General features: G+C 40.9%; 1 protein-coding gene across 2 annotated transcripts in view; it reads left to right on the top strand.

Moving 5' to 3' along the window:
* The first annotated feature begins 2,173 nt into the window (after nucleotides 1–2,173).
* piezo1 (piezo-type mechanosensitive ion channel component 1) overlaps nucleotides 2,174–11,784 on the top strand; it is a 118,315-nt gene continuing 108,704 nt past the window's right edge. For both annotated transcript variants that reach the window (XM_049601152.1, XM_049601151.1), the window contains exon 1: nucleotides 2,174–2,801. In XM_049601152.1, the coding sequence (XP_049457109.1) occupies nucleotides 2,738–2,801 (64 nt within the window). In that variant the 5' untranslated portion in view covers nucleotides 2,174–2,737. The remainder of the gene's footprint in view (nucleotides 2,802–11,784) is intronic.

The raw sequence follows: 11,784 nt of genomic DNA, 5'->3' as shown, positions 1-11,784 counted from the left end.
AAAACCTCTTAAACTGAATGTCTCAGAAGGACATGATTAATCATTTTTTACAAACATCACCTGCCCTCACATAACATGATCAATTCATGATCAATGGCACAGAGCTGCTACAGGTATCCTCATTGACAACAAGCTGTAAACAAGCTACTATCTTTTTACTTTGATTTGTCCTTAATTATGATCTTCTTCTTTTTTTTCTATGAGACCACTATGATTTTTTTTCCTTCACTGTTGTGTCTTTGCTTACATATGTCTGGAATTTTGTCTGCAAAGCAAATGTCCCTTGCAGGCTAAGGAAAGTACTGAAAATAGTTGATTCATCTTTCATTGCCTATTAGATTTTTACTTTAGAAGTGAGAATGAAAGAGAAAAGGAGATTATGACACTTTGACCAATGATAACATTCAGTAGTTTGATCAGCCAGATTAATCTGACGACCCACAACATTCATTAACACACCAATGTCCCTGCTCTTTTGAGTACTTTTGCATTTGATTTCTCTGTGTTAATCATCTCTCATTCCATATCCACACCCCTCAGGATTCCTTACATCACAGGCTTGCTTTGCAAGTTTAGGGGGCAGGCATCCAAAATAAAGTGTATGAAAGCAAAGGAAAGTAGCCTAACAAGATTAAAGGCAGTGTTTTTACCACTTAATATTTATCAGCCTACTCCATACACACCGATCATCAATATAAAAGGCTCAAGAGGCATTTTAGATACAAAGAATAGAGGAGAAAGCCTCTATTGTCAGTGTACAAAGAAACAATGTAAGTGAGAAACAGACAACATAATCATTTATAAAATCAGAAATAAATATTGCAAAAAAAAAGTCTGTATCAAGCTGTTGGACATGTAAAATAAATAGAGGATTACACTTGAAGAGCAAGATCATTTCATATGTATTTATTTATCAGTCTGATGGCCTGTGAGTAAAAACTGTTTTTGAGTCTATTTGTGCGTGACTTTAAGCTTGTGTATCTCCTACCAGAGGGCAGGAGAGAGAACAGTTAGTGACCTGGGTGGGAACACTTTTAATTTTCTTGGCTCTGCAGAGGCACTGGGAGCTGGAGATATCCTCCAGAGGAGGCAAAGGGCAGCAGGTGATTCTTTCTGCCATTAAGAGATTCTTTTTTTTTTGTAATTTCTTTGTTTTTTTCCATTAAATTTTCCACCACATCAACAAAAGGATACAACTTAATAAACATACCACATGGAGTAGCTGAGAAACAGTTTATACACAAAACAGACAAACAAATCTGAGCACTTGTCAGTAAATGAATAATTACATTAAACTGAAGGCATACTTATGCAAATAAGGAGATACAATGTATAAATAAACTAAAACATGTTCTAAAGAATAAAGAAGTTAGTACCTCTCCCTACAGTCAACAGAAATCTTCACATTCCTTTATGTTTCTTTTTTATGCACTTCAAAAAAGCAGACCAGAATTCATAAAATTTCCCTTGGTAGTCTTAGTTCTTGCAATTGATGATTCATAACAGTCAACGTCTGTCATCAACTGTAGCCATTCATACAATACATCTGATTACTTCTTTCCAGAAAGAAGAAACAAGTGAACAATCCCACAATAAATGAATGAATGTCCCTGTTTTCTTTCGACACCTCCACCAACAATTATCCTCCATAAGCTCCATTCTTTGAAGCTTGAGTCACCAGATGATTAAAGAGATAAAAAGAAAATAAGATTTCACGTTGTGCTCTTTTTTCAGACCTTCCTCTAATGATTGCTCACAGCCTATGTCCCAGTAACGCCACAAGCCACAAGCCATAAAGCAACCACTTGACTTGGGCTCATTTTCCCACACACATCCACTGCTACAGTGTTGCCTTCACTGGCTCCGTGTCTTCACAGTGTTTATCTGAACGCTGGGGGGCGCCACCGACACACACAATACCATTTATTTTGGTGTCAGAAAGGGCAGACAGTATTTGTGGCTTCAAGGAAAACATATTTCCAGCGCCAGTTTTGATTGACGTCATGTCACAAATGCCAATTTATAAAATAAAGAAACATAACATTTTGGAGCTCATGCCAACACAGAGCCGACAGGTCTTAAAAACCTGTCAGTATTCTTTGACGCTCTTCGCTGAAAACACTGTGTATAGCAAAAGTTTGAAACTGAGCAGAGGTTGTAAAGCAGTGCAGCAGAGTCACAAGCTGTGCAGTGTTGGCTGAAGCAGAAGTTTCGGTAATAGGCTGTATGGCAGCAGGGAGGTGACCAGCAGCTGCAGCAGCAGCGGCAGCAGCAGCTCAGTGGAGAATAGCTCCTCTATGAACGCCCTTCTGACTGACTTGCCTGTGAATCACATTTTCCACCTACAACACTGTTACTTCAGCCTGGGCCCCTCCGAAGGAACACATGCAACAAAAGCTTTCTTCCTCACCGATAACTTCACTCAGCCGAGGCGATCTGCTGCTACGCGCTCAGCTGACTGCTTTAAACAAGTTAGAAGAGAAGAGCAATACGATCGACTAATCGGACACGTTTGTTTGAAGACTTTCCACTAAAGTTTTTCTCTTTTTTCTCTCTCTTTGATGGAAGATCATGAGCGAGTATCGGAATAATGCTCTATTCATTCCTCTGTCACATTTAATCAATCAGCCCCGATGGAGCCGTATAAGCTAGCGAACAAGTGTTTCTGCCCCGATCGATGGTAGTTATTGATACATCGTTGTTGATTATCGGGAAGTGAGTATTGATCTGTACTGACATGGATCTTCAGGTGCTTGTCTGGCTGTTCTACTGCTTTCTGATGCCCACCGTGCTGTTAACAGGTAACTTACTTACACTTTGTTTTAAATAAAAGGAGCTGTGACGTTGAACATGTGACAAACGAGCAACTTCACGTGAACGCTTAAACTCGTAACTTATATCCTACTGGGTGGTAACTGCTGAAACAGCTGGGAGGAAAACTGTAAAAACTTCCCAACAGCTTTTACAATTTTCCAGCATTTTTATGGTGCTCGATTTACAGGAGTGATACTAGTCGAGACAACGTGACTGCAAACGATACTAAAGATTTGGCGTCCTCACTACCAGCAGCCTGCATTGGGAGTTTAGAGAAGTAAAGGCTAAACTAAGTTAAATAAAAATCTCAGTCTGTTTGGAATATTGGTGTCGCCTCCCATGGTGTCACGTTGTTGTGAAATGCGATAGTGAGAACGTGTGAAGCTGTGAAATAAGTAATTCATTATTTAACTGACTACTGTTTTGGGGTAGAATATTAGCCGAATGAAGCATGACTCCAAAACTATGTAACAGGTCATAAGTTATTTTCTACAAAGTGTGTATGTTAGCTGATATAAACACATAACTCCTAAATTGACTGATATTTCAGTGAGGTTCGGCTGGGGTAACTTTGTGCTCAGCCTAGTAGCCAAAAGCATGTAAACTGTGATGTATTTGAAACTTCACAAGTTACTAGTAAAACTGTGTGTGATGGAAGATCTTTTCAGTTCATATAAACGGAAACTGTTTTGGGGGTGTGGGTCTGGTGCACAGAATAGGCTATTGTTTTGTGTAAGTCCTGGTATTTAGATTAGTCAGGACATTTGCCCTGTCATGCTGTCAGTATTCCTTTTAATGCATTAGTCTTCTTTTGTGGTAGCCCATTGTTATCCTGTTGCTTACATGACTTAAGCATGAACAACAATTGTAGTGAAGGTAATAACAGGATGACTCCCTCCATGCTTTTGCCCCCCCCACCCCTTGGCATTTCTAGTTGAATTTGGTCATGTTACCTTATAATAACTGCACTTGCAATGCAAACTTAAAGGGACAGTTCACCCCAGAATCAAAAAGGCATATTTTTCCTCTTACCTGTAGTGGTATTTATCAGTCTGGATTGTTTTGGTGTGAGATGCTGAGTGTTAGAAATAAAGGCCGTAGAGATGCCTTCTCTCCAGTGTAATGGAACTCAGCCTGTGGTGCTCAATGCGCCCAGAAAATTAGAGAAGTACTGATACCAGTATTTGAAATACCTCTGATACTGCCTAAAATGCTGGATTGCTGGGTTGAGTATTGGCCTGTGGTCAAGTCTACATACTGATCCAACACCACTGTTACCTCACTCAGTGACAGCTTACCGGCTCCAAAATGTCGTTGGGAATACATTGGCTTATGTGCATTGATTTAGCTTGGCTTGTTATTAGCTGGTAACTAGTTTCTAGCAGTCTGGACCACTCTGCTGAGGGAATGATAGTGAGATGTTCCAGTGGCTTTATTGCAGTCTTGACCAAAAAACAAATAAACCTGACCTTCTCATGAGGTTCAACAGTAGCACTGATCTTATCTAGACACTTAATTTAACTGGATATCATCACTCTTTGCCACATGCTGTCTTCACCATGACACCCTAGAGCAGCTTCCCTCCACACACACACCGAAGCACATATCACACACTCATAGGTTACCCACAAAGCCACCACCCTTAAAGAGGAGAAGGGTGAGCTGGTAACACCAGGTAATATATTGATTAACTTTAAAGCAGATTCACACCTGGGTAAAATGGCAGACCTCCCAGAACTCAATTCTTCATTACTCTAAAACAGTACCCTACACAGCAAGTTGCGCTGTGACACCACTGGCAACTACTGTTTTAGAGCAGAGAAGAAAAATTTATTCCAGTATAAAGTCATGTGAGCCATTAGCAAAATGTCAAACCAAATAACTAAAGAAAGGTCAACGGCATCATTCTCTGAAGTACGCTTAGAAATTATGAGTAAAATCAACTTGATAAAAATTGTTTTTTTTAACTAAAGCCACAGTGTGTAGGAATTTCTCCCATCTAACGGTGAAATCATATGTTGCATTCAAACGGATAGTGCACTCTAGCGCCTCACTGTTTCAAACACGTATTGCAACAACTGTAGCCACTGTGTACCAAAAAGCTATTATAACATTGATTAAACCATGTCATCCAATACTTCATGGAGTATTCATTCAGGCTCCTACACGGACACATGCGACGCGAGTTGACAAACCCCCTCCTCACCATGCTGGCTGTGTTTACAACGTAGGACTGTTGGGGCAGTGTAAATCGAAATGAACCAATCATGGCTTGTCTTTTGACAAGTGGCTCAACCTCACACACCTCATCCCTCTCCTCGCATCACTGCGCCGCTGACAGCTGTTAGCGCTGTTAGCTGTGATTGCATTACCTTTCTCTTTCAGCAGCTCTCTCCACCGGCTACCCCGATGTTGACCCTCGTTTTTTGAATTCGCCAGTCTCGTTGCCTTTTTGATTGCCTTTTGCGCTTTTTTGGCGACGAGGATTCTGTCTCATGTGATGCTGCATATGCATGATCCTGCATTATGCTGAAAGAGTGGGGCTTTGTTTCAAATTTGCCGGGGTAGTAGCGAAGTGCCTCTTGCTCCTCTCCTTCTGCTCCTCAGTCACGCAGCACTGGCCTGGCTCTCAACGAAAACGCAGAAGGCGGCCCTGTATGTCCCTTGCTGGCGGATGTATTCTCAAGATGGTGAAACCTTATGGAACCCCCCCAGACGACTTGCCCACACAATGTACAAACAAATCCAAAATTCTCCTTTTACGAGAATAAGTCAGATTATTGGTGGAGGTAATAGTACACCAGTGATGACATATTTATGAATGCAGACATCAATTTTTGCCAATAAACAACTGAAAATGTTACACACTGTCCCTTGAAAAGAGTTAAAAAGGGTTACTTCAAATTTTTGATATAATCAGTTTCAACAGTTCTCTTGAGTTTACATTAACTAAGCAGGTTTTACAGTACATGAATAGAAGCACACTTTTTCTTTTGGCACCCTGGGCACCACAAGCCAAGTGCCATTAAGTTCTATTATACTGGAGAGAAGGCAGACGTCTCTACGGCTGATATCTCCAACACTCAGCAACTCCCACCAAAAAATTTAGATTGATAAGATTAGAGGAAAAATATGTATTTTTGATTTTCAGGTGAACTGTCCCCTTAAACGTGCAGTCACGCTGAAATTTGCCCCTCTCTTCAGCTGAAAGTGGAAGGGCCAAGGGTGTGACAGTAAGGTCAATAACTGACCTTGTGTCATGTTTGAGGTGTTTTTTTATAAAGATGGTGGCCTATAAGACTCTCTCAGGATGCAGGGAATACTTTGTTGCAGTAACACAGTTGGCCACCTAGAAAATATTGGCAGTCAGGGTGATTCTGCTGCAGCTTTAGACCTGTTTTCATGTTCATAACAATGAAGTGCTTGCATCCATGTGGCAACAAAGCAGCAATTTTATGGACAAATGCAGCACTTGAAAGTATTGTGACTTTTAGTAGCCTATTGTTATTTACAACATGGTGTGCATTAATTTACATTTGACGGCTTGAGCCATTTTACACGACACGTTGTATTCCAGTGAGAAATGACAGCTAGCAGCAGTAATAACACTAATCTGAGCTACACCAATAAGGTGTGACTATTTCATTTCCTCCCTGCTTTTTGCCACACATATGGTGAAGTTTGCCTGCCTGTTACAGACTTCAAGCTTTTTTAGACTCGCTGGCTGGGATGCGTGCATGAGTGAATCCTTTCCAAGGCATTGTTGGAGAGAAGCAGCGTGGAACTGTGATGTGGAAAAAAAGGAGTGGCTTGAAAATTGAATTATTTCCAATTAAGGGTGAACTGTGTTTGGCAGTGATTTGTAAAAAACAGACAAAGAAAAAGTGATGTAGTGGGGGCCAAGGAAATTTACCAGGTTTGGAAACACTTTCGTGGAAGAAGAGACAATTATTGCAGTTTCTGGAATTCCTCTTGTGTCCTCCCTCCAACATTTTAAAGACAAACAAACATGAAGTGGTGGGTTGTTTATTTATACAGTTCTTGCTATGGGTATGTATCAACACAGCCAACAATGACAATGGAAGTAGATATGACATCCTGTCAAGATGTCAGACAACATCAACATACATATTACCCAGCAATAATCAGTGCCGATCTGTATATGACAAAAAAAATACCAAATACAATAAGAAAGTATTCATTCAATTACATGTTTTATAGTTTATTGTAGTTTTATAGTGAATGTAATCATACTTGTATAGTAGAATAAATTGTTACTGACTCTTTCACATGGGTTTGCCTTTACAACGGCATATACAGCAGTTGGCCCCACTTTTTAAATTTGAGTTCTTCTTTGAACATGGGTATATTTCTGAAGTGGCAATCTGAATGAGTTACAAGAGCCTGTTCTCTGGCCAACACGCTGTTGGAGGGCCTGCTCTCTCCACGACGCCCCGTCCACGCTGTCTTTATTTACGCCTGTGTCACAATGGCATAGCTAAGTATTTCATTAGCAATGTGTTTTTTATCCATTTTTCCATGTTTGGCCTCTGGACTGGCTGCTGTGTATTTTGTATGGCTTTCTTTCGAAACTAAAAGTAATCCAGCTCTATTATCTAATATCATAGAGTAAATATCATTCATTATAAGTGCAGTCAACTTTCTTCAATTTAACTTAATAACACTACAGTATTTTTGCAGAAATTATGACTCTTAATTCCAGTAATGTGACTGGTTTGGAGCCATGCTGCTTTGATCCAATCATCTGAGTTGCTCTGGAGTATTTAAGCTGTGTAGCAATGCACCTTAGTTACAATAAGGTAAAAGTAAACCTGCTGCATGGTACCGGAAAGCCTGTGTTAAGACTGAAGAAAGCTGGCTAACCCACCAATCTCACTCTCTGATACAGCGCTCACATCTTATAAAACACACAGTCAGATTTACGCACACACACACACACACACACACACACACACACACACACACATAGACAGAGAGAGAGCAAACACTGAGCATAGTTTCCATTAAAAACACAGGCAGTTTAACCATCAGTTTAAGCTGTTTTGGCTCTGGGATGATCTCTGTTTCTGCACGTACGTATGAGAAATCTGTTTCACAATCATTATTGTATTGCATATTTTGTGTGTATATTTAGGCAATGGAGAGAGAGAGACAGAGTGTGTGCGTGTGTCCTGACAGGATGTTACTAGCTAGAACTTCAATGTTTCTGTCAACGGTTCACACAAGTTTCTATTGAGTCAAAGGAAGTGAAAGATGTCACACACACACACAAACACACGCACACGCACTCATGCACACACACTCATTTGTGTTTGCCACTTGGATGGCAGCAGCACTATATAAGCTTGACTAACCTGGCAGAATGGGCTGCACTGCTGGTGCCCTGCCAGAACTTTTCAGGTGAAGCTCATGTTCTAGAATTTCCATTCTGCTGTAGACATAACCAACCAAATAAACCCCTATAAAGTAGCCAGTCAGGGGCATAGCACCAAATTCCGGGTCCCATGAATAAGCAGTCCCAGTGGCCCCTCATCCTTCCTCTCGTGATCCATGTCTCTCATATACTTTTTGAAAAGTTTTTTTACAAAGCCTGTTTGTTTTCTTTGCTTTCCTTTCTTTGTTTTGTTTTGGCACCCTGATTCCCTTTCTTGGGGAAAGACATGAAGTGCATGTTTGGGCTTCAGCAGCATAAGCAGTCATTCATAGCCCTTGTCCACCAAAATTGCTGCATGTACATGAGTTTTTTAAACATGGAAAAACTCGCAAAAAACAGGCTTTGGGCTCCTTCTCCACTGCCAGAATGGAGCTGCATACACAGCTCTGCAACAGACGGGCATGGTGTGTCACTTTCGATGTGACAGACAGGCTCTTAAACAGGTTAGTAAACAGTAGAAAGCAGTGTGGAGGCCAGTGAAAATTTTATGGTAGTTAATTCTTTTCAGATATCTCTTGGTTATTCAGTCTCTCTTTCAAACTCGGTGCAGAGTTGGAACAATATTTAAGTGCTGGTTGGACGGAGATGGATGGCATTTTGTCGTAGTTCGTCATTGCATCTCACCGGTAAAGTGGCTAAAATTAGCACGTTCTCCCAGATGTTTTATTTCCATCACAGCTGATCAGGGCTGAAGCCGATGCATACATGACTACTGCAGTGTTATTTGACTGGAGTGTGAATGCCGATTGCAACTTTTCCCATTACATGCAAAAGCCAGATGTTAGCAGGTGTTAGTGTTTTTTTTAAGCAGTGGGAAGGCAGCTTCACTTGGCTCTAGAAATGAATCCTAGTGCAGGGGCGGAATAAACTATTTTAAGGGGTGAGAGAGGCCTCAGAGAGCTTCCACTTTTCTTTTATACAAGGTTCAGTCTTCTAACAGATTTGTTCAGCCCTGGAGAGAAGGCTGTACTGTTTTTTTCAGCCCTGCATTGGTTGTGTCTGCAGATTTTTTTTTCAGATGGTTGATTAGATGGTTATGGCACGCTGTACAGTATGCAGCCTGGCAGGCACAAACATGGGAAAAAATCCCCAAATCACTCGCTGCAGCAACAAGAATGTAACTGACACCAATGGATGCCTAGCAGGTTGGAAAAATAGTCAATGATCACACACACACACACACACACACACACACACACACACACACCCTTAAAGTTTTCACCAGCATGGCTCAACTGTTCTCTACATTTGGTCACATCATGAGGGAGAGGAAAAGCCCACGCATTTCCCTTGTGTTGTACCACGTCTCTTATGTGGAGAGTTGGTAACAGATTTTTACACCCAGGATGGTCACTTCTAGTAATTTCAATTTTAGTGGTTTAGACAGAATGGTCGACTTGTGGATTTATGTGACATGTCTGACTGTGTGATGACATGCTTTGCTTTGGAAGACTCACAAACAGGTGACAAATCAGTGGAAATAATTTATTAAATTAATGTAAAAACATGGTGGTGTGGTGGTTAGCACTGTCGCCTCACAGCAAGAGGGTTCCCAATACGGTCCCAGGTGTGGGAGCCCTTCTGTGCATGTTCTCCCCGTGTCAGTGTGGGGTTTCTCCGGGTACTCCGGCTTCCTCCCACAGTCCAAAGAGATGCAGGTTGGGGATAGGTTAATTGGTGACTCTAAATTGTCCGTCGGCGTGAATGTGAGCATGAACGGTTGTCTGTCTCTATGTGTCAGCCCTGCGATAGTCTGGCAACCTGTCTCACCCAATGTCAGCTGGGACAGACCCTCAAGAGGATAAGCGGTTAGAAAATGGATGGATGGATGGAATGTAGAAACATACTAAATGTAATTACTTTCATATAGGTACATGGCCCCCCTGAATGTTTTGATGAGGATAGAAATGATGTGAATTATATGCAGTCATCCAGGCTCAACCCACGGTAACTATAGGAAATTTTGTAGGGGATTTCTTTTGAAAGGATGCTGTTCATCCCTCCAGCAGAGCTCCACTCACTTGGATAATCAATTACGAGGAGCACTGAAGCTATTTTAGATGCTGGTGGTGGAGCCACACCTTACCAAGACTCCTTCTGTTGGGTTCTCTTTCATTTAGTTGATCTACTGTATGTGTTGTGCTCTGTCAAACTAGTCACCAGAAAAAATGTTGGCATCGACATTTACGCAAATCATAGATACATTACATTTGATTGTTATTATGTAGCAAATACATTGCAACATAATGCTTTTTTGTGTTTCACAACACTGTGGTTAATGTGTTGTTAGGTTTAGGCACAAAAACCACTTGGTTATGGTTAGGAAAAGATCATGTTTTGGCTCAAAATACCTGGTTCTGATGGCACAAGTCCAGCTGGAAAATGAGCGATGTCTTGGTAAAAAACACAACCGCTTTCCACAGCACTATCTCTGGTGGACTCACAACAATGGGTTGATAAAAATAACCATATTTGGTGGCTAAAAAGCAGCTTGAAACACAGCAATGACTCGCTAAAATGCAGTGTTGTTCATTAATCTAGATCAGTTAACAGCTTGGCAAAATTTGAAAAATGAAATGATTTTATGAAGCAGAGGCTTGTGGACTTTGGTTTTAATTGTTTTTTTTCCAAAGTTTGGGTTTATTGTTTGAGCAGCTCAATAGAGACATCTAGCTGTTTATTACAACTGGAGCTGTTTGGACTGTAACCTTTATTTTAAACGGCATTTGACTACAACTCCAACATGTAAGAGTGTTTAACAGGATCTCCCGGACATATTTTTTGGTAAAAGCAGTTAAAAGGTAAATTCCCATTGGTTTACAAGTGAGATGCCACAACAGTGATGATGGCTGGTTTAACTCCACCTACAACCTAGATGGGTGTATAGCAGTGATGCACTGACATGATACTGGTACTGATGCTGATGTTGACAACATCAATGAAACAGTATCAGCCAAAGATGACCTGTCCAAGGTGCATTCTTTTTCTTAGTCACTGTAAGATAATACAAAACACCTGCACTAACACCAAGAGTTAAGAAAAGTTAATTTTGGTCACAGCCTCAGGTGAGCTTACATATAGAAGAATAATTAAAGTCAGTTCCACACAGTTGGGTATAGGCTACAGATCTGAAACAGAGAGAGACAAAAATAGCACTGGTATAAGCATATTGTGGAGCGAGTGACATTTAAGATTTTGCTATTGAATTCAGCAAAGTTTAAAGTTTCCATTAATACGTGATGATGTCCTCATCGCCCTCAAGTGAGCGTACAATGATATCTGACAACCTTTAGTGACTTCTGGAGCTAGTGCTAGCTACTTTCATCGAAAAAGAGTTGGCAACAGTGCTTCTGGACCCACCCACAGTCCACTCTGCAGTCTGGCATCACCACACATACAGTAATATCTTCCATTAGTTTACCTGGAGCTCCCAACTACGTTTAATTAAGTCTGTTTCTCCCTGCTGTTGTTTTTAAAGATAGAACTCTGGAGCTGGTTAAAGATAACTTTAAACG

The sequence above is a fragment of the Epinephelus fuscoguttatus genome, linkage group LG16 (genome assembly GCF_011397635.1).
Source record: "Epinephelus fuscoguttatus linkage group LG16, E.fuscoguttatus.final_Chr_v1".
Lineage (NCBI taxonomy): Eukaryota > Metazoa > Chordata > Actinopteri > Perciformes > Serranidae > Epinephelus > Epinephelus fuscoguttatus.
The sequence above is the reverse complement of the archived record's forward strand: the minus strand, read 5'-3'. Positions and strand labels throughout refer to the sequence as shown.